General features: G+C 60.4%; 1 protein-coding gene across 3 annotated transcripts; it reads right to left on the bottom strand.

The window, feature by feature from the left end:
• Nucleotides 1-7,702: 7,702 nt before the first annotated feature.
• On the bottom strand, nucleotides 7,703-21,758 carry SLC17A9 (solute carrier family 17 member 9). Of its 3 annotated transcripts, none has more exons than XM_036323571.1 (13): nucleotides 21,575-21,758; nucleotides 16,029-16,226; nucleotides 15,560-15,699; nucleotides 13,804-13,903; nucleotides 12,518-12,648; nucleotides 11,922-12,018; nucleotides 11,669-11,765; nucleotides 11,155-11,242; nucleotides 10,496-10,530; nucleotides 10,005-10,120; nucleotides 9,306-9,339; nucleotides 9,166-9,195; nucleotides 7,703-8,640 (listed from the first exon to the last, which is right to left on the bottom strand). In XM_036323571.1, the coding sequence occupies exons 1-13, from the start codon at nucleotides 21,631-21,633 to the stop codon at nucleotides 8,530-8,532; spliced, it is 1,236 nt and encodes a 411-aa protein (XP_036179464.1). In that variant the 5' UTR covers nucleotides 21,634-21,758; the 3' UTR covers nucleotides 7,703-8,529. The 3 variants fall into 3 exon arrangements, with proteins under 3 accessions (XP_036179464.1, XP_036179462.1, XP_036179463.1); XM_036323569.1 differs by having other exon boundaries at nucleotides 9,306-9,628; nucleotides 21,575-21,757; XM_036323570.1 differs by having other exon boundaries at nucleotides 9,306-9,361; nucleotides 21,575-21,757.
• Between the last annotated feature and the right edge of the window lie 513 nt (nucleotides 21,759-22,271).

Raw genomic sequence — 22,271 nt, 5'->3', positions numbered from 1 at the left:
GGTCAACAGAGCCAAATATCAACAGTACAACGATTGAAATTTCTTTTGAGAGCCAAATTTCTTAAACTTAAACTATATAGGTAGGTACATTGCTATTAATTTAATTAGGGTACTCCTAAGCTGGCCTTTGCTAAAAACGTCCTCAATCTGATTGAGGTACGTTCGCTGAGGTCGACCCCTTCCAACTCTCCCATCCACACTCGTCTTGTGTACTTGTTTCCTCTGTCTCCTTTCGTTCATCCTCTCTATATGTCCACCCCCCACTTCTTCTAGCACCACTTCTTCAAAATAGACTCGCCCGGGCTGAAAACGGACTTCTGCGCATGGGCCACGAAGTTTCAATCGCACTGTCCATGCGCGCCCGCACGTGGTATTTTGTGGAAGAGCCACACTCAAGGGGCCAAAGAGCCGCATGTGGCTCGCGAGCCGCGGTTTGCCGACCACGGTCCTAGGGGACACGGGAAAGGGTCCCCTCGCAGAGACCAGGCGTAGCTGGAGGGCGATGGCTTCCGGCTTCAGGCCCACCTGGTCCTGGTTCGGCTTCCTGCAACGGTCTTGGGGTCTCGCATGTCTGCTCAGGGCAATGCGGCGAGGCTCAGTGCAGGCAGCCTGGGGTCTGGCCGCCAGCGAGGTCCCGATGCAGCCGGGAGCTGGCCATGTGGGAGCGAAACCGTCCTGACCCCGAACAGCACTGGCACTGGGACAGTCATGCGCACGTTGGTTTCTGGGAACCCGCTCCTCCACGTGCTGTCAAGGGACCCCAGTGGGTCACCTGTAGGAGGTGCTACAGCCCCGTGTCTGCCAAGCCCAGAGGGGCCCAAAAGCAGAGAGTCTTAACACCCACACCACAGACCAGGACACCGAGGCTTGTCCAGGCCTCTGGCCCCTGTCTTTTGGGGGCTTCCCCGATCTCCCCATGAGCCCGCCCCCTGCAAAGCAGGTGGAGGTCCAGGGTCTGAGTGCCTTTCCAGTCCCCAAGGGCAGCTCGGGTTTGAGACTCCAGCACCCCCTCAGAATGTTCTGGCACAGCCTCTGCTTCATTTCAGAACAGTGGAAACTTAGATACCAGAGGAAATTTTATTGTTGCAGTTTTCATATGGGGCCCAGAATGGCCACTCCTGTGATTGCTGTTAAACCAAGTCATTATTGCTGTTAAACCCGTCCCCTGCACTAGCATGAGCCCTTATTAGAGACAATAGCGGGGGCTGATAGAGCCGGTGCACCTGCATGCTCCTCTCCTAGTGCTTGGGCAGGGCACTGGCGACGGGGCTCCGTGGGGATGACCGGGGACCCTGTAGGGGACCCGGTGAGATGCCCCACCGAAAGCTGGGAAGGGCAGCCATACCCACATACCGAGCGCCTCTCACACCGGGCACCACCCAGCACTGAAGAAGGGGCGAAGGGGACAGACATGGCCCAGAGGCCAGAGGTCACTGCCTCCCAGGACAGTCAGCGACGCCCCGCAGAGGGAGGAAAGCGTGGCTCCCGGGAAGGAGGCTCCCTGCACGAGACCCTGGGGGGCCCTGGCGTCCCACTGCCGAGATCAAGGCTGGATGCTTCACTGGCAGACACAAGCTCTGAAGGCTGGACTCAGCCCCTGCCATAGCTTGCGGGCACTTCCACATGTAGGGGCTCTGGGTGACGCAGGGGGTTAGATATAAGTGAGCCCAGGCTTTCTGCCGATTCCCACGCGTTCTGCCGGGCTGTCCTCAGCTCGCATCCCCCCACTACTCACCCCTCAGCCTGGGGAGAGCCTGCCTTCAGGTGGGGCCTGGCCGGAGTCTCCCTCTGCCCAGGAGGGGACCGTGGCCTCTCTGGGTCCCTGTCTGTGTCTTGGATGCGTCCACGGCTTCAGGAGGCAGAGTTTGCCAGGAAACAGATTCCAGTAACCAAAGCAAGGCGCCGAGGCTGCTGTCCTCCCTGTGGGGGCCGGCCCGCCATGAATCCTGATGGCGCGTGCTCTGTGACCAGCCCCGCTCAGGGCTGCTGCAGGGCAGCGCTGCTCAGGGATCGGATGGACACAGCGACAGATGGGCGCCCCCCAAACCTCTGCGCCCGCCGCCCGCAACACACAAAGGAGCGGGTGTTTTCACATCCCTCCCTTGCTCGGGGCTCCTCAGGCGTTCACCCGTGCTCTGGCTCTTTATCAGTCAAATGCCATGAGCACTTTGTCAACTTGGACATCTGGCTGAACATTTAAAAATGTTTCATTTGCTAAACTATTTAATAGCATGGCGAGGGCTTTGCTGGAGATTCAAGCACAACGCACAGCGGACACCAGCCGCTCCCCAGAGCCACAACGGGCACTCACCAGGCTCCGTCCGTCCCGCCCCGTCCCACTCCGCCCCGTCCAGCCCTGTCCCTCCTGGCTGCAGCGTTAGAATCTGCTCACTCCGGCGGGTGAACGTGTGCTGGGACCCGCCCTGGACAGGAGCAGCCGAAGGCCGAGGGAGGGTGTGTGGACTCCAGAGAGTCTCCTGTGCTCACCCGCACGGCTGCTCGCCCGCACGTTCATTCCAAAAAGGAGCCAAGCGAGGGAATCAACCCGGAAGCCATCAGCTGATGGCGGAGCGACACACTTGGGTCCGTCGCACACTGCCATGTTACCAAGCGAGAGAAGACGCGAGGTGCTGGCCTGGCCACGCCACGGAGGAGCCTCGAAAAGGGTCAGAGAGGGCGGGTCTCTGGTGAAGGCCTCGGGCTTCCAGGTGGGGCTTTGAGCCCAAGCCTGGTCCAAGCTCCCATCTGGGCTTCGATGAGCCCCTCCGAATGGAGGGGAAGGCAGTGGCCTGTCAGGTGCACTGAGGACCCTGGGGACAGCCTCAGGTGGCCCCACAACAGGTTGGCTAGGGCACCCCTGGATCCATCCCCAACCCTGGTGCCAGGACTTTCTAAGAGCTGGAGGAGTAGGGTCAGGAGATTCCGGACCTTCCATGCAGCCCACAGGCCTGACACTCACTCCCAGGCCCGCACCGAGGTGTCCGCCTGCAGCCCGCACAGCTGGTCCCGGAGCCCAAGTGCCCCTCATCGCCTCTTCCTGCCTTGCCCACCAGGACCAGCAGATTCCACCTCCTCCAAAGCCACCCTGACTTCCCCCAGCCCAGCCCATTTCTCCGTCCGCACGGCTCCAGGCCGGCCTCCTGAGCTGGGCCTCAGGCAGGGCCCAGGGCCAGAGCCCAGCAAGGGTGCGAGCAGGGTCATGCGGCGTTACCCCAACTCCCAGGGGAGACCACAGCCAGCCGTGACTTCCTGTCCACGGAGGGGTGGCCCCACTTGGCCAGGCCAGAGGGAGGGCAGGGAGCCAGCCCGGGAGCACGCCATCACCGCCAGGCAGCCCACACCATCCAGCGAGATGCTGTGTCCTATCAGCTCTTCAAAGAGGACATTGGTCTCCTCTCAAGGAGACCGACTCCCCTCCCCGTCCTCTGCATGAGCTTTTGCATCCTACAGAGGCGCCCAGTCACCTGGATCGTGCCGCCCGCCACCCGTCTCCCCGCTCTCCGACGGCTGTGTCTCAGCCTGGCCTGTCACTCACCCCCCCGCCCCTGTCCTCCTGCTTCCGTGTCTGTGCCTCATCCCAGGGGACCCCAGTGGGTCCGGGTCCCAAGGCCCTGGCTGGCGGTCTGGACTCTGCTGTTACTCTTACCTTTAGATGTTCAGCAGCATGAATATTCTTATTTTTTATTTAAAACTAATTTCGACTTCTCACTCTCTAAGGGGCTTCTAATCGCCGAAAAGCGCCTACGGCAAGAGATGATTGACAGGCCACGGTGGCCACTTCTGAAGAACAAGTTGGCCATTGGCAGTGCCACAGACAAAGGGGAAAGCCGGCTGGTGATTGGTGGGCTGTTCGGAAATGCGACTAGCATCTGCCTCCCACTGGCAAGCACCTGTCAGTCATCAGGAGATGGCGAACTCGCCCGTTTAATAGTTACTTTGTTCAAAAAGTCATTAAAATTGAATGTCAGCTGAAACAGGAAAACATTTACTCTTCAAACGCCTTTCAGTCTTGCTGGTGAGCTCTGCCCGTGGACAAAGACATTAGTTTGTAAACAGGGAGGTGCCGCCCCAGACAGAGCAAGAAGCAAGGAAGAAAGGCCTGGCCAGGCCGACCGCTCGGGCCTGCGCTGGGAGGCGGCCGGCCCCACTCGGGCAGCTGGCTGGACAGGGCTCGCCAGGCCCTCTCTCCGCTCTCCGCTTTTCTGCAAATAAACTGAATGCTCTCACTAAGCTGGAGAGCAGCCGGTCCCGAAGGGCTGGTCAGGGGCCGGGCCCACCCCCCCAGGGTCCTCCCCGCACGCTGACTGCAGACCAGGCCCACTCCGCCTGGTGCTCACCCTGCCGAGAACTGCTGGGAAGCCACCGATTAGGGGTGATTCTGGAGAGAATCCGTGACAGGAGCCCACAGGCCAGATGGGCTACAGCAGAGTGCTAACTAGGGAGTCAGAGCAGGGCCGGCCCCTCCCAGGGGTCTCCTGCTTCCCAAGTCCCAGGCACAGAAACTGTCCTGAGGCCACGTGCTGCCCAACGTCCTGACTTGGTAGGGACGGAACATTGGAGACAAGGAGGTGCACTGGGGGTGGCGGCAGGAAGCCCCCCACTGGACGGAAGGGCTGTATCTGGCTGGCCAGAGACACATCCCTGACTGTCCCTGGACGGAGGGGAAGGACAGGGCCAGGGTTTCAAACTCAGGTCAGGCACAGGTGGAAACAGGGGCGCCACGGCCCCTGAGGAGCCACCTGGGAGGGATCAGCAGGGTTGGCCCCAGGCCCGCCCTTCCTCTGTCCCCCTTCTTTCCACAGTGTCCAGCCTCCAGCCCTCCCCCACACACAACCTGGTGGTGACTCCCCCACCATCCCCCGTGCGGTGCTCTGAGCTGTACCGCCTCCCACCCATCCCCTCCCTGTGGAGAGAGGAACATCAGCTCCCACTGAGGGGGCAGCTGCCACGGGCGCTGGAGGAGTCTGGGAACAGGAGCTGGGGCAAGAGTGGGCACAGCCCTGTCCGACAGCACCCTCTGTCGGCCAGCTATGGGGTGACAACAGCCGTGCCCTCCTGAGGCGCCTCCTGGTGGTGGGCTGTGCAGGTTACATACGCCTAATTCCAGGTGGCGAGCCCCTCCTTCGGGAGCTAAGGGACAGGCAGGGTTGGGCATGGTGTTGGGACCCTGCCAGAGGTGGGGACATGTCTGACTTGACTGCACCAGATAGCACTGGGCGCCCTCCCACCGAGGGACCACGCCTCTGTTATCAGCACCCTCCCCGCCCGCAAACACTCCCCCCGACTCCATGGAGCTCTCTGTCCTGGGGTCCAACATCGGCCTGGGAAGGGTTAAGGAGACCCCACCCAAGGATTAGGGTGACATTCTGGACCAGAACCGTCTTTGAGGGGAGGAGGCTGGGCCCACCTGCTGTACTGGGCCCTGCACCCCCAAACCCCACACGCGGCCTCGGCCTCTGTCTTGTGAGGAGTGGCAGAACTGTGACCAGCCTCAGCACCAGGAGGCCCGAGAGCAACCGTTCCAGGTGCCTGGGGCTCCCCTTCGGCACAGAGCCACCGTCACCGCCTGGACCCTGGCTCCCGTGGGGAGGGCCGCCTCTCTCAGAGTTTATAGCTTGTGATGGATTAAAAACAAAGGTGTTCACCGCACCCCTGGTTCACAGCTGCATGTTCACAACAGCCAGGAGGTAGGAACAACCCAGGCGCCCACAGACGAATGGATGCGCATAGCACAGTTGTGGGCCCTATCCAGCGTTCACGGCCAAGAGCGCAGAAGCAAGGGCACAGCGATCTCACGCACGCACAGCGCGCCCTTCTGCAACTCAGAGACGGAGGCCTCACACGGCAGGAAGCCTCTTTTGTCTGCGTTGGTGTGAAGTATGTTGCTGACCAGCGTGCGTGCTGCTCGTTGGGGCGACTGCGTTTGCGTAGCTCCTATGTTGGAGGCTGCTTTGCAGGAAAGACGTATTATTGACAAGCCGGGTGCGGCTGCCTGCCTCAGCAACTGCTTTGAAGAACTGTTTGGCTGATGGCTCGTTAGCCATGGCTACTTGGGCTACAATAAAGACTCTCTCTACGCCCGTGATTTCTCATGTCTTCTCTGTCCGATACCCAGTGTACAAGGAGGCCCAGTTCCTGGCAGAGGGACTCGGGCCCGACAGTCGGCGTCGTCAGACGGGAGGAAGAGTGAGCACGCCCAGCAGTGGCCCATCCACACAGGAGGGAGAGGAAGGAAGTCCGACACCTGCTCCACACGGGGAGCCTGGGGGCATTATGCTGAGTGGGCAAGTCAGTCACTAGAGACAAATGGTCCATGGTTCCACTTATACGAGGTGCTTAGAGTCGTCAGAACCACAGACTAGAAGGGTGGGTGCCAGTGTCTGGGGCCGGGGAGTGAGTGTTTAATGGGGACAGAGTGTCAGTTCACAGGATGAAAAAGTTCTGGAGATGGTGGTGGCGGCTGCACAGTAGGGTGAATGCACTCCTGTCGCTGAGCTGCCACTCACATGCAGTTGCCATGGTGGCCCTCCTGTCGTGTCCTGGGAGCTGCCTCAGGACAGCGGGCCACAGAAGTGGGTCTACTTGAGGTTGCTCATGAAACCCCAGCCGGGCAAACCCAAGGCCTTTATGGGACATTCGAGTTCTCCCTGCACCTCTGCAAACAGGCCCAGCCCACCCACCAGACTCACTTTGTGATCAAGAATCTCTCAGATTCAACCTGGCCGGTTTTGCTCAGTGGATAGAGTGTCGGCCTGCGGACCAAAGGGTGCTGGTTCGATTCCAGTTAAGGGCACATACCTGGGTTTTGGGCTAGATCCCCAGTGGGGGGCATGCAGGAGGCAGCCAATCCATGATTCTCTCTCATCATTGATGTTTCTGTCTCTCTCCCTCTCCCTTCCTTTCTGAAATTAACAAAAATATTTTTTTAAAAAAATAATCTCTCAGATTCTTTCTAATTAAAAGTGGGGAGACTAGCCCTAGGCCAGTTTAGCTCAGTGGATAGAGCATCGGCCTGCAGAATGAAAGGTCCCAGGTTCGATTCCGGTCAAGGGCACGTACCTCAGTTGCAGGCTCCTCCCTGGGGCACATGCAGGAGGCAACCAATCGATATGTTCTTCTCACATTGATATTTCTCTCTGTCTTTCCCTCTCTCTTCCACTCTCTCTAAAAATCAATGGAAAAATATCTTCAGGTGAGGATTAAAAAAAAAAGTGGGGCCGAAACCGGTTTGGCTCAGTGGATAGAGCGTCGGCCTGCGGACTGAAAGGTCCCAGGTTCGATTCCGGTCAAGGGCATGTACCTGGGTTGCGGGCACATCCCCAGGGGGAGATGTGCAGGAGGCAGCTGATCGATGTTTCTCTCTCATCAATGTTTCTAACTCTCTATCTCTCTCCCTTCCTCTCTGTGAAAAATCAATAAAATATATAAAAAAAAAAAAGTGGGGAGACTGTGGGGGAAGTTTGTGCTGAAATAGGAACCAACAGATGTCCCTGCACAGTTGGCCTGGGCTGTGTGACTGTGGGCGGGGCTGCTGGGCTCTGTGGGGAGCTGATAGCAGTGCCCCTGTTCCTGACACCAGCCGTGGGGTCACGCAGCACCTCGCCCCATGCAGTGCCCTGGCTACCCCTGGGTCTGTTTTGGGGGTTCTCCTTTGACCTGTTTGTAACACTTTACTGGTTTCCTCATGAATGAGTTCAAAAAATATTTTACAAGTATTTATTCTTTTAACAATGTGCTTTAAAATAACAGTCTTCTTTTAAATAAATGAATAGTCATCATTTAAATAAGGCTTTGGTACGTGCCCCACATTTTATATTTCTTTTCTCTCCATATATATCTGGCGACACCTATTATTCATGAGCGATGGCTCCTCTGTCGTAAACCGGAAGGCAGGGTCACCTGGTTCTGGGGAATGGCTTGGGCAGGAGAGGGTGCCAGGTTCCCACACAATGGCACCGGGTGCCAGGGAAGCAGAGTGCATTGCTAGTGTCTGGGGATCCACGGGAGGGAGACCTTGGGGTCGGGTCTAAAGACAGCCAAAGGGCTGGAGCTCACTGCCCCCCACCCAACCCGGGGGACACTTGGTGACATCAGGAGACAGCGTTGGGGGCCAAGGATGCTGCTCAATCCCCCGTAGTACACAGGATGCCCCCGGAGAATGATCCGGCCCGAGTGCCAAGAAACAAAGCCAAGCAGTGCTGGGGGCGGCGTGCAGTCCAGGCCCTGTGCCAGCCGCTGCTCCCAGGCGGCTGAGGGCAGGGCACACCTGGCTCTGCACTGACTCCAGCCACCGGTGACAGGCCCACCAGTGCTGAGGAGGGCACGCACCCTGTGGCAGAGGGGAAACTGAGGCCCCACTCCTGCTCCACCAAGGCTCACTCTCCGAGGTCCCATGTTTGCAGTCAAGAGGAGAGGCTCTTAAATGAAGCCACTCGCCCAAGGCTGATGGACGGGCCTTGGGGCGGGGGGCGGGCAGCTAGAGGTCCTCCTGCCTGGGGCTCAGGTCCACCCTCTGGGCCTTTCCAAACATCAGGAAGGTGCACAGCCCCAGGCTGCTGACCGCGGCCACCAGGTTGAACACGGACGTCCAGGAGCCCGTGGTCTCAATGAGGTAACCACCCAGGCCCACACCCACAACACCTGCACCCAAGAGAGGGGACAGCAGGGTGAGTGACAGGCAGTCCCAGGCAGTTTGGGTGAGAGGAGCTGTTGGGGGGGGGGGGGGGTGCCTGGAGGAAAGGGGCCTGAAGCGAGAGCCAAATTCGGTGTCTGAAGGCCGGCCAGTCTCAGGGGGCAGAGGCCTCCCAGGCCCTGCAGGAGACAGGCCACCTCTGTGCCTCCAGCGGGGCTGGGGCGGTGGGAGGGCCGTGTTCTGTCATCCAGGCACTTGACCCATGGGGACCCGGGACCTTGGGGATTTGACTCACATTTGAAGGGCAGGTGAACCCTACAGTGCGGGGGAGGTGAACCCTGCAGAACGCAGCTCTGTTCTCTCTCTGGACAGCATGGAGGTGTGCCCCCACCACACTGATCTGACACTGCTGGACCCCCCTGAAGGGTGCCACACCCCACCCTGCATGGCCAGAGGGTGGTGGGAGGACACGGGGTGGGAAGCCAGGGGGTGTCCCGGGCACCACCGGCAGGGGACCCCCGCCCGCTTCTCACCTGCCAAGGCTCCAGCTGTGTTGGCCACACCTACGGACAGGGCAGAGAGGAAGACCATCAGAGGGGTCCCACTGTGACCCTCCCAGGCAGCCCACCTGGGAGCAGCTGCCGAGGCTCCGGGCAGGGGCCAGGGTCCTCACCAAAGAGCACACCAGCGCAGGACGGGGCCAGGTCCTGAATGTTAACAGAAATGCCACTGTGGGGAGGAGAGCACGTGGCAGGTGACCACGGGCAGCCACCATCCACGGAACTAACGGCAGGCCTCTGAGCACCTGGAGACCACTGGGGGCTCAGGGCAGCCCAGCGGGTGCTTCCGGGCCGTGCCCAGACGCTCGGCCACACGTGGGCCATCTGAGCTCCCAGCTCCCCGTCTGGGCAGCGACACAGCGAGGGCCCCACTCCCAGGATGAAACAAACAAGAAGGCCAGCTTGCCGAATGTACACTCCTTTGCGGTCCATAAATCTGAAAAATGACAATTCCCAAAACGACTCCCCATGAGGTCCCTCTGATTAAACGGGGCTGATGCTGGGCACTGGAAGGACCGGCGCCGCCCACGGATGGGCGTGGACTGGAGGAACTGCTCCTCCTGGTGGACAAGACGCCGCCTCCCCCAAGCCCCCCCTCAGCCCCGCCCCCAGCGCAGCGTTTGTTTCCTCAAATGGCCAAGTCCACGCCCACTGATGCCAGACAACCGTTTGCCTCTGTGGCTCGTGCGTGGACCTGCCATGGCCCGCCCTCCACACGGCCTGAGCCAGGCGGCTCCCCCTGCGCACCAGGCTGCAGTGCTGGAGGCCGAGGGCAGATGGGCGTCTCTGGTGGGCAGGGCGTGGGCCCTTACCTGTGGTTGAAGGTCTGCAGGCCAATGGAGGCTGATGCAAAGAACACAGACTTACAAAAGCTGGAGGTGTGACCCAAACACAGGGCAAATACGCTGGACAGGCCCAGGCCCATCACCTGCAGACAGACACTAGGGTCAGGCGGGGCTGTGCCAGCAAAGGGCCAGGGGTACCCCTCCCAGGCATGGGCCGCCCCAGGGGGGAGGCAGGTGTGTGGGGTGAGCTATCCCTGCTGGTTGAACCTCAAGTGGAAAGACGCTATTAGATGTGAGCAAATGCAGGCCCCGAATGGGTGCTGGGGCTCAAAAGGGCACAGAGAGCCGCACACACAGTTCCGAGAAGGGGTGGCCGCACCGGCCCCAGCACAACCAGGGCACCCTCCAACGGCCCTGCTACACCAGCCACCTTCTGGGTCAGGGGGTTTGGGGACACAACCCTCGTGTCCCAGGAATAAACAGGATGTCCAAAGACAGCCATCCCACGGCCTCCATACCTGCATGAACTTCCGCACGGTGATGGTTCTATAACCTGGACAGAGGGGAGACCAGGATGCGTTCCCACGGCACCGTTTGCATTGACCCCTCCCTCCGACAGCACCCACAGTGGAACCCCTCCCCCCGCCTGCCCCTGGCAGAGCTGCAGGAGGGAGCAGGGAGAGGCCCCAGGCTCAAGCCGCGATATTCTGTGTCGTGGGAGAGGCGTGTGCACACTCGTGTGTGTGCTGTGGTGCATCCACTCTGAGGTTCGTCTGCGTTCCCAGGACCCGAGGCTGAGGCCGGGCAGGTGCGTGGAAGGAAGGCCACTCTGACGGTTAAAATGTGCCCTCGGGCCCGCTCACACCTGATTTTGACTCTGACCCCACCAGGTGCCCTTTCCACCTCTGAAGAGGGTGGGGGCTGCATCCAGCCCTTGGGAGGGAGCTCCACTCACAGGGGGACTCGGATCCTCTCGCTGCACCCCAAGTCCACTCTTAACTGAGGTGGGGGTCACCCGCTGCCTCTGAAGGGCTGGGGTCTCACTCTCCCAGCTTGGTCCTCAGGGGCCATGGCCTCTTCCCATCGCTGTGGCTGCCCTCCCAGGAGGGGCGCCTCTCCCTCCCACAGCGGGGTGAGTCCAGGCATGGCTCCCCCAATTCCCATCCCCAGGGCTCACCCTGACTGATGAGATGGTCAGAGAGAAACCCGCTGAACAGACTGGCGGGAATCGCCACCAGCCAGGGCACCACGTTGAAGACCCAGCCCTGTGGAGAGGGAGGCGGGTCTCAGAGGCAGCCAGGCTGGCACCAGCCCCTACCCTCATCCTCACCCGGGGGTTGGGCCTCCCTAACCCATCCCCATGGGGCTAGACCCCAGCACAGTCTCCCCTGCTGCCGAATCTCCCAGGGCAGAGCAGGGGGTGGGGGGAGTTGGGGGAGGAGGGTACCGCTCAGGGGGTCCTGGCCACCAGGACCGGGAGGTGACATCCCCGTCGCATCAGGCCCCTGCTGGGCCCTCCTCAGAAATGACCGTCACAGATGGCGGGCCCAGTCACAGGCCTGGGCTGAGTGTGGCGTTGCGGGGTCAGGGGTCAGGACCGCGTGGGCGGGACGGCAGGGCCCTCTGCGCACGGGCGTGGCGCTGGCCATGCGGTGCGGCTTCGCCCTGCGGAGCCCAGGCGGCCCACCCACCTTGGAGCTGGGAAAGGTCTCCTTAAAGAAGGTCGGCAGCCAGGACAGCAGGATGAAGAAGGAGCAGGCAGCTGAGAGCTGGGAGAAGACGGCCGCCCTGCAGGGGGGTGCCTCTCAGGTCCATGGTCCTCAGCCCCCAGGGCAGCCAGAGACCGTGGGAGACCCTGGCTCTGTGACCAGTCAGTGCTAAGGACACCCAGTGTCCCCACCCTCTGCCCCTGCCCCACCAGGTGACCCCGCCCAGCCAGCTCACCAAACAGAAGGCTTCCGGAAGAGCTGTCTCCAGGGAACCCTGGTGTGCCTGGCCATCGGCAGGCCTTGCGCCAAAACGCCCAAGGCCAGAATGTGATCTGGAGGGAGCAAGGGGTGCCTGTGTGAAAGCTGCTTGGAATCAGGGGACGGCAGCTGCTCTGCTCTTAAGACCCATTGATGGGGCGGGGGGTGGGGGGTCCCTCCCACTGTGTCCAGTGCCTTCGAGGGTCCACTTTTCTGATCATCCCCCCTCCCCCAGCCCTGAGCCCCCATCCCCTCTTCTGCCATCTGACACGCAGCTCCCTGCCTCTGCCTTGACCCCTGCAGACCTCTCAGCTTGAACTTGGTGTTAACCACGGGGGTGGGGTGGGGGTGGGGGGTGGGGAGGTGGGGCAGGTAGCGCAGGCATGTTTTCTGAGGTCCTCGTCTGGGGCTGAGCTGCAGCCCCTGGTCCCCTGAGCTGGGGCTGCTCTGTGATTTTCACATTTGGTGGCGGCCAGAGGGGCCTGGGCTCCAGGCCAGAGGGGCCCTGGCTCCAGGCCCTCACCCTTCCTGGGCGGCCGAATTTGCAGGCTGTGCCTACGCGGCCGCAGTTACCTTGTTTGCTCAGCAGGTACCTGTACACGTAACACACCCACAGCAGGGTGAGGCCTCCAGAGAGGTAGAAGACGCTCTGCCAGCCGCACCAGTCCAGGAGCAGGGAGCCCACTGCCCCCGTCACCAGCGTCCTGGAACAAGAGGATAGTGGCCATGACTCGGCTTCACCCAGGCAAGGAGGCGCCTGGACCCACCCAGCCCTGTGGCTGAGGCAGGGCACAGGGGCGCTGTGGTACTTGAATGTCTTGCTCCGCGGCCCGTAAGGGGGCCTGAGCCCGGCCGGCCTGGCTCAGTGGTTGAGAATCAACCTATGAACCAGGAGGTCGTGGTTCAATTCCTAGTCAGGGCACATGTCTAGGTTGCAGGCTCCATCCCCAGGGTGGGGCCTGCAGGAGGCAGCCAATCCATGATTCTCTCTCATCATTGATGTCTCTCTCTCTCTCTCTCCCTCCCTCTCCCTTCCTCTCTGAAATTAATACCAATATATTTTTAAAATAAATAAATTAATAAAAAGAAGGAGTTCTGAAACTGCGGTGTGGGTCTCTCTAAACCAAAACCCCCAACCCCTGGGGCCTCAACCCCCAAACATCACTGTTCAGGGGCTGCTTCTCCACCACCCCATCTGCCAAGGTTTGGCCAGGAGATAGTAAAGGAGAAAAAAAGCTGGGCTCAGACTGAGGCCACTGGGCCTGCGGGGGTCGCTTCCTCTCTAAGCCTCCATTTCCCTGCCCCCCGCCATGGGCCGGGGACACCCAGGTGAAGCGGGATTCCAGATAAATGCGGAGTGTTGTCCTGTATTGCTTCTCTGAACATCACACTGCACTGGGCACCCTGGGTTCTTATTTGGGCTGCCCCAGCCCACCCAGGGGCACCCCTTGCCCCTCTAAATTCTGCGTGGACCTTGGGGTCAGGAAACCCATCAGGACAGGGAGCTGTCCTTCCACACAGAGCCGAGGGGCAGGGCACAGGTTCTCACTTCCAGATGTGACGTGTGCCCGCCAGGACGAGTGCAGGCCACCTCCCATCGGAGACCACTCCCCACATCTGGCTCCATCAGCACATGTGAAAGGGAGCTTGACAAAGTGCTGCTGCCCTGGCCCATGAGCACAGCCCAGCCACTCGCCTGCCGCCAGCACCGTGCACAGCGCCGCCTGGAGCACAGAACCAGCCGGACCCAGTCACTTGGAGCCACAGAAGCACCCACATGGCCTGTTCCACCACCGACGGGGCTTTGCTGGGGCCACGCACTTTGTGTCCCCCCCCCCCCCCCCGAGGCTCGGACTTACCCGAACTGGGAGCCGGCCCCCACGGTGCTGTAGGTGAAGGCTCGCTCACTCTCCCGGACCTTCTGCGACAGCAGGCTGGTCAGTGCAGGGAAGTAAACCCCTGGAGAAGCAGAGAGTGCAGCCGCCGAGGGTGAGGCCGGCTGGGAAGCTCCCCGTCGGGGATTATTCAAGCTTGGGGTGTCCTTCAAGCTCGCATCGCCCCAAGGAACCAGCAGCAACACTTGGCTAAGGAGATGCTCAGCTTGGATGAGAGGCGCTGGCGGGAAAGACTTCTGCCACCTTCACCCTGGCTTCCACACCAGCTCTACAGTCCTGGCACATGCATGTGGCGTGTCCACCTGCACACACACCCACTGGTTCACATTAGCACATGCTATCTCACACACACACACGCATGCTGCGCATACAACAGGTGAGACCTGATGGCCTGTGGAACCACAGTGCTGGGTCCGGGTGTGATGCTTCCCTGTAGCTACTTGAGATGTCACCACAGGAGGCGGGAGAGAGCACAGAACTTCCCATATGTTTCTCTGCAACTTCCTGTGAATCTATAATTATTTAAAAATCTCATGTTTAAAAAACGGCATTGGAAACTTCAGCTCTTGCCTGTCATGCTGTAAGAGGCTGGGGACCAGAGTAGGACTTGGTTCCCCTCAGAGCACTGGCCCTGCCCACCAGAGTGCCAGCCACCCAGGGTGACAGCTGCCCTGGAGCCTGGTCTGTCCCCCATAACGGGCCATAGACCAGCACATAAGAAAGGCCCTTTGGCCTCCCAGGATGGGGAGAAACAACCTGAGCTGAGGGCCACCCGACAGCCCAGCTCTGGGACCTGGGTCGACAGGACCCTGAGCACCAGCCCTGAGCCACAGGGGGACCATCTGGGCTGGGTTCACGGGAGCACAAAGGCCAGACTGGTGGGGCTGGCTGGTCAGAAAATAGGCACAGGCCAACTCCAGGAGAACAGGGGTCCTAGGGCCCATGCCCATGCCCTGCCAGGATCTGAGGGGGTGCCAGGGGTCCCTTCTGGAGCAGGTGGGGCGATGTGGTGAGGAAGGGCCCAGAACCCACGCACTCGGGGGAACCCAGGAGATGGATGCTACAGGGCTGGTGCTCAGAGGCCGTCCCTTCCCCGGAGCGGGGGCCGGGCGCCACCTGCTCACCTGGGCCACGGGGGTCTTTGGGGACTCTCCCCAGAAGTCCAGTGTGACCAGGGCATGGGAGCCCATGTCCCCACCATGCCTCATGGTGTTGATGGCTGTTAGACAGCAACTTGGCTGCCACCCAGGAGTAGCTGTTTTGGCAGGAGAATGTCTGACATTAGAATGTGCCAGACTCTGAAATGCTTCTATTTATTTCATTGTTGTTGTTAATTCTCACTCGAGGATATTTTTGCCATTGATTTTTAGAGAGTGGAGGAAAGTTGGAGGGGGAAAGAGAAACATTGATTGGTTGCCTCCCACATGTGCCCTGACCTGGGGACCGGGAATCAAGCCTGCAACCCAGGTATGTGCCCTTGACAGGAAATCGAACCCAAGACCCTTCAGTCCGAGGCCCAATGCTCTAACCACTGAACAGACCAGCCAGGACAGAAATGCTTCTAGAAACGGAAATTGCTTAGGTGCCAAGGCATCGTCGGGCCAAGCAGCCCACCCATCACACACAGGAGCACACAGGAGCACACACATGCATACACAGTGCACACACATGCTCCGTGAGAGTCTGACACCAGTGAGGGAAGCCCCTGCAGCGTGCCTACCTTGGAGCAAGCCCGTGAGGACGCGAGAGAAGGTCATGAAGGCCAGGTGGGCGCTGCCCAGGTGCGCGAGCAGGGGCGTGGCGGCGGTGAGGAAGCCCCAGGCGGAGGCTGACAGCAGGATCACCTTCTCACCCCCGATCCTGGAGGGGCCGAGAGGGCAGTGATGGGGAAGCTGCGGGGCCAGCCATCCTGCCGTGGAGACAGCCAGGTGGGGCTCAGGCCACCCCTCCGCGGAGCCGTTCTCCAGGGTCGTGCTGAGCCACACCCCTCTGCGGAGGAGGCCACGGGTGAGAGCACAGGGTCCAGTCCGTCCATCCATCCCGCCTGCCCCAGGAGCTCTCACTAGGATGCTGAGCACCCAAAGGGTAGCTGTGCCCCCCCACCCCCTGGGCTCAGGTTTCCCACTTCCCAGTCGGCCTTCCCCCAAGAGCTCTCCAGCCTAGCACGGGAGCGGGGAGCGGGCAGTTACCGGTCCCCCAGGTGGCCACCCAGGATCTGAGTCAGGCAGTAGCCCCAGAAGAAGCTGCTGAGCACAATGCCGGCTTCTTTCTTGTTCCAGCCGAAGTCCTGGCTCATGGAGACGGTGCAGATGGGCATGCTGACGCGGGCGCAGTACAGCAGGCACGTGCCCAGCAGCAGCGTCCCCGTCCATGCCTGGCACTCAGGCCTGCGGGAGAGGAAGGGTCAGGCCCCGAGGGGCAGAGTCTGACGAAGACTCACGGCCTCCCGAACGTCTGAATGCCGCCTGCTGACTCCCAGGAGGAGACAGCCTCCAGGATCGTTGCGAACACAGAGGCTCACAGCACCGCATGCGGCTGTGGCGGCTTAAGTGCACCGTGGTCGGGCTGCTGCCCGGGACTGCAGACCAAGGGGCCCAAGAAGGCAGCCAGGCGGAGTGACAGCTAGTACCTGCCAAGGGGGCAGTGAGCTGGCAAGAGGACCCCTGGGAGGCAGAGAGGGAGGGTTCCGAGGCTGGGATGGGACCAACCACAGGTTCGGGGCAGGACAGTGGGTCCTGCAGGGTCCCCAGAAAAGCTGGGTCCGCCCAGCAGAGGACCTTGGGCAGGCGGTGCTGGGCAGCCCCTTGGAAGAACCTGGCAGGGGTGAGGCTGCCCGGCTGCTGGGAAGGTTGTCAGACAATGTCCACAGGGGGAGTATCCACAAAGCTCCTGGCCGGTGCTTTCAGCTGTCTGTCACCAAAACCAAGGGCCGCAGGTGGAGGCGCCCAGGAGACCCGCCCCGAGGACCCAGTGCCTGTGGGAGCCCCATGGATCCTGGGACAACAGAGAGCTCCAGAGGCCTGAACGCACTGTGGACTTTGGTTTGTAACTGTGTCAACACTAGCTCACTGCCCATGACAAACACGGGACACTGACCTCAGTGTGACCAAGGGCACCAGTGCGGAGCTCAGGGCGTGCTGTGCCACCTTGCCAGCAATCCTGCACATCTACAGCTTTTCTAAAGACGAAGTGCACTTTGTGTGGGTGGGAGACGGGGGCGGGCAGGAGGCACCCTGCTGACTTGAATGTCCTGTGCTGTGGGGGACATCCCTGAGAGTGTGGTGGCGGTTGGAGGCAGCTGGTCTGGACAGTGGCAATGCCCTAAAGCTGGGGGTTCAGGGTCCTGTCTGCACCTGGACTCGCCCGCCTGCCTGGAGCTTGGGTCCTCCCTGGGTGGGAACAGCAGAGGGGGAAGCTCAGGCTGTGGGAAAGGCCAGGCAGATGAAGGGGGCAGAGGTGTTAGTGCTATGAAGCTTCGAGGAGGTTGCAGGGGAGGAGAGGGTCACAGGTGAGAGGCCTGGCTGCTGGATCGATGGGCCCTGTGGACATCAAAGTCATCCAGGAAAATGGCAGGACTCAGGGAAAGGAAGGCAGGGGCCAGGAGCCAGGAACCAAAAAGGGTTCCTGGAGGCCAGGCGGGGGCAGCAGGGGCTTCAGGGGCAGTTGTCAGAGCAGAATAGGGAAGGATGCCTATGAGGAAGGACAGTGGACTGTCCCCTCACTCCCAACCCCCCGGATTCGGACCTCTGTCGGGACCTGGCAGGGGGCAGGGGCTGGGGGTGGGGGGCCGCGTCTGCCAGAAACCAAGTGGGGTCCAGGCGGCAGACATGGGGCTTGATCTACAGGAACCCAGAGCCGGTTTCCCACCTGCCAGCTCCCCCCACAGGCTCGAGCTGCACAGACGACTGGGGAGGACGGTCCAGGGTGAGGCCAAGATCACCCCAGGACGGCTGGAGCCCACGCCTGGCTGCGGACAAGGCTGGGGGGACGAGGACCTGGGACAAGTTGCCTAGCCTCCTCAAGCCTCAGTTTCCCCAATGAAGAAGAGCCCATGATGTCTGCCTCCTTCACGAGCCAGTACACAGCAAGGTGCCCCACAAGTTCCAGGTGCTCCCACAAGGAGCCACTGTGACTGGCCCAGAGGGAGGCATGGCAGCCATGTCCCTCTCCTCTGCCGCCTGCCCCCCAGGCCGCTGTGCTTCTCCGCAGAGGGGAGGGAGACAGGAGGGTACAGCACCCTCCCTGCTGCCCACAGAGGCTGCTGTGCCCCACAAGCAGAGACAGCTGATTCCAGGCTCGAGACCACCGTGCAAGGGTTTTGGGATGAATGAATCTACGTTCCAAACCGCCAGCCTACTGCCCCCAGCATGTCCATGTTTGCAGACCAGGTCCCGTCTGGAGCTGGGAAGCTCCTGCTGGCTTCTGTGGTCTGGTGCACGCCCGACATGACTTGGAAACCCCATCTCTTCCCTGAGCCTCAGTTTCCCCATGTGTGCAGTGAAGAGGTTGCATTTCAAGCTGGTTCTGCGGGTGCTCAGCGGGGTGCCACAGGCTGAGGCCCCAGGGCACCCTCTGCCGCTACCTGCTTCACATATTGGAACTTCCTCCCAGAGCCCCTGGGAAATAGGTCCTGTGCTGAACGTGGAGCCCCGCCTGGCCGCACCTCCCCAGAGGCCAGGGCAGGTGCTGTACTTGGAAACGGTCCAGTGACCCCTCAGTGTCTACTGGGGAGGGACCCTGGCCGCCATGCCCGGGCCCTACTTCCTGGTTCTTAAAATGCTACTCAGAAGCCTAGACAAAAACAGTCTCGTGGTGGCAGATGGGGCAGGTCTCAGTGGTGCCTGCCCTGCCTCAGAGGCCAAGGTGGAGGGGGCACTCCCACCAACTCTCCCTCCGGGGTTCACAGAACGAAGAAGGCGTTGGGTCAGGCCAGGCACCTGCAAGGCCCCAGAGCTCCCAGCAGTGCTTGCTCCCTGCCTGCCTCCATGTCTGACATGGGACCCAGGAGGGTCAGGGCTGCAGGCTCCATGTGGGGTTCTGCCACGTGGGCTCTGAGCCTGAGGCGCTGGCATGCGCACTCCTCCGGGAGGCGTAAGGTGCTGTCTGCTTTCCCCCTAGGCCAGGGGTGGGCAACCCCTGGCATGCGTGCCAAACATGGAACGCCAGTAACTTTTGCTGGCACGCAAAACCCTCTCATAATCTTCCATTTAAATGTTTTTTCTTAATATCGACTTTTTTATTTTTCAGATAAATTCAGTGTAGGTGCATCTTAGATAAATAATTTTACATAACAAGTTATCTTAAAGACCATGGACATGGATTGACGAGAGAGGGGAAGAGCAATTTCTATGCCTCTGCCTTAACTCTCCCTGCCTTCCTAGATCCGACCAGTGTTTTGGTTTCATCCACATATGCTTGTGAATCTTTGTTCTCAGTGATGAATTTTGTTAAGTCTCGTAATAGGAGTAGCCTGACGGATGAAAGTAGTAGCCCGTGCATATCTCTGAAGGTCACGAAATATAAACCTGATGTAAAATCTCTGTCATCAGTGATGCAGCAGCAAAAGTCCCACTGATAATGTCAAACGGAGTCATAAAGTTTTCTGTCGGACTATCAGTGTACATGTATACATTAAAAAATAAATGTATTTTTCATCATCATATACTGTGTTTTTGTCGCTCGAATGAATTTTATTATTTCTTCGAGGTTCTTCACATACCAAGAGATACCAAGTAGGTGTAACATGTTCTCAAAAAATTAGGGTTGGCACCCAGAAGAATTTTGAGTCAGAGATTTTGCTGGTTTTGGCACACACTCACAAAAAGGTTGCCCACCCCTGCCCTAGGCCCTGGAGGCCTCCACAGCCCCGACCCTAAGCTGGCGGGCAATGTTGGCCAAGTGAGCAAAGGGATGTCCCTAAGCTGCTGGGGACACAGAACAAGGATGTCTGGCTGGAAGGGGTGACCCAGACCCAGAATGCTCAGCCCTGCGTGGCAAGACCGGTCAGGAGAGGCTGAGACTGAGCCCCGCCTACTCTGACCAGCCCTGAGCCTCAAGCTTGAGTCCAAGTCATCAGATGCCTCCTGTGAAGCAACTAGGAACGCTTCCTGCAATGGCCCTGTGCCAGCAGCATCTGCGCACACAAACACGTGGCCACGTGGCCCCTTGACTCAGAAACGGGAACTATGCAGGCGCCGCAGGCCAGGAGGGCAGCAAGCCGGAGAGCACACGTGGGTCCACGGCAGCTGGTCGCCCCCTCACCTGGAATGTGGCTGGAGAGCGGCCCTGCCTCCTGGGTCGCTGTGAGCACAAGACGTGGCAGTCCAAGCAGAGGGCACACAGAGCCAGCAGCGTCAACAGTAGCACTTATTATTATTATTATTATTATTATTATTATTATTATCCAGTCATTGGTGTGAACAACCTGCTCCCCACTGAGCACGACTCCATCCAGCACCCACAGGCCGTCCGGGATACCGCCGTCCTGACTGTCTGCCCTGGGACTCAAGTGCTGCTTTTGCACCGGGTGGAGGAAAGCAGCTACAGCAAAGCCAGCCCAGGCTACTAAACTGTCGCAAGAGAGAAGTTTGCAGACTGTTCCATAGCCCTGGGCACAACCTTCTGCCCAACTGGCTGCCAAGTGGGCCTGCCACCTGGCTCCCTCCATAACCAGCAGGTTGTGGAGGGAGAGGCTGGCCAAAAGCACCCCTGGTCCAGGCACACCGCTAACAGTCCCCAATCCAACCTGGGAGACACTAGAGCTGTGCCTGGGCTTTGGGTCACACTCCCTGCTCCCTGGCCATCCCCAGGAGCCTCCTGGCTTTGGATGGCTTCTTACAAACGCCAGCTTCTCCCTCTTCCTCAGCAGCTTTGCCTTCATCTTGACCCCAACACTGGGGACTGTCCCTTCAGGTCTTCCCGCAGCCCTCTGCTGGGGCAGAGGCAGGAGGGGGCCATTATTCTGCCCACAACAGGGAGGCCCCGAGAGCAGATTCACTGGGGACCCAAACCTGGAGGTGGGCAAGCTCTGGAATTTCGGGGCCTGACTTTGGGCCCGGGGTCCAGCTGGCTGGTCCTCAGCCCACAGAACCAGAGCAAGCGCTGAGCCTCGGTGGCCTGGGGGCTTTTCTGGGGGCTCCCGACTCCTTCCTGTCTACACAGTAGTGGAAACAGATATGAAAAGGAGTGGGTAACCTGCCTGGGCCCTTCCTCTCCTACTGTCAAGTTCTCCTCCTCCTACCCCCTCGGGGACCTGGCCCACATCACACACATGCATGTGGTGGCAGGACTCGGTCACGCCGAAGGCTCCCGCCTGTGGCCCTCTGCCCAGCCCCTGACTGCCCCATGGGGTGACTGAACCGCTCCTCTATGCTCTCCGTGTGGTCCTACCGGGCAGGGTCAGTTCCAGCATGTGAGGCCAGGCCAGTGAGCGCCGGCTCATCCCCAACCAGGAAGATGCCCCTGTCCCAGCCAGGCCTCACAGACCCCCCCTCCCCCGCCCGCCTGCATGACCTTCTGGGCCCCAGCAGCCTGGAGTGGGCGAGGGGGCACTTGCCGCCCGGGGCTGGATGGAAGGGAGGAGGGTCCGGCGGTTGGAGTTACTTGTGCACTCCACTCCTTCCTCCCCAGGGTGGTGCCTGCCCCCCATGAGGTGCAAGAGGCCTCCCCCAGGATCCTCTCCCCACAGGATGCGCCGCCCCCTCCCCTGATCCCCGCCCACGCCCCTCCTCCTCACCTGGACCACTGGGCGTCCCCAGCTGTGTCCTGGTGGGCCTTGTCCGGGGGCGGCTGCATCAGGAGCGGACAGCCACGGTGCTCACTGAGTCCCGAGACCGGCTCCCGCGGCCCACAGCGCCGCCCAAGTCCACGTGTCAGTCCCAGCAGCGCTTCCGTCCGGCGCTCCCAGGACGTGTCGCCCCAGATGGCCACCCCGCGGGGTGGGGGAGGGCAACCGCAGCAGGCGGGGCCTCCCCTCCTCCCGCCCCGCCCCGCTGGTGTCTGTCCCCGAGGCTTTCAGCATGCCTCCCTGTTTCAGGCGCTCGCGCCATCTGCCCTGCTCCCTGAGCTCCTGGAGCGCCAGCACAGGCTGCCATCAGCCCCCCACCCCTGGCGGTGGCATGGGCTCCCCTGCAGCTTTGTAGGGGCTGGGCCAGGTGGCCATTGCTGAGCCAGGAGCCTGCTGCCCCATCTATAAGTGGAGATGGTTGGTCTGCACCTCACAGGACTCTGTGCCAACAAATGAAAGTCAGGGGAGTCTTACCTGGATGCAGGGACAGTAAGACTCAAGTGTAACCAAACTTTTTTTTTTTTTTTAAGTTATTTTTATTGATTTCAGAGAGGAAGGAAGAGGGAGAGAGAGATAGAAACATCAGTGGTGAGAGAGAATCATGGATTGGCTGCCTCCTGCATACCCACCACTGGGGATTGAGCCC

Source organism: Myotis myotis, unplaced genomic scaffold, assembly GCF_014108235.1.
Source record: "Myotis myotis isolate mMyoMyo1 unplaced genomic scaffold, mMyoMyo1.p scaffold_m19_p_9, whole genome shotgun sequence".
In the NCBI taxonomy this organism is placed as follows: domain Eukaryota; kingdom Metazoa; phylum Chordata; class Mammalia; order Chiroptera; family Vespertilionidae; genus Myotis; species Myotis myotis.
Note: the sequence above shows the minus strand (reverse complement) of the source record. Positions and strands in the feature narration are given on the sequence as shown.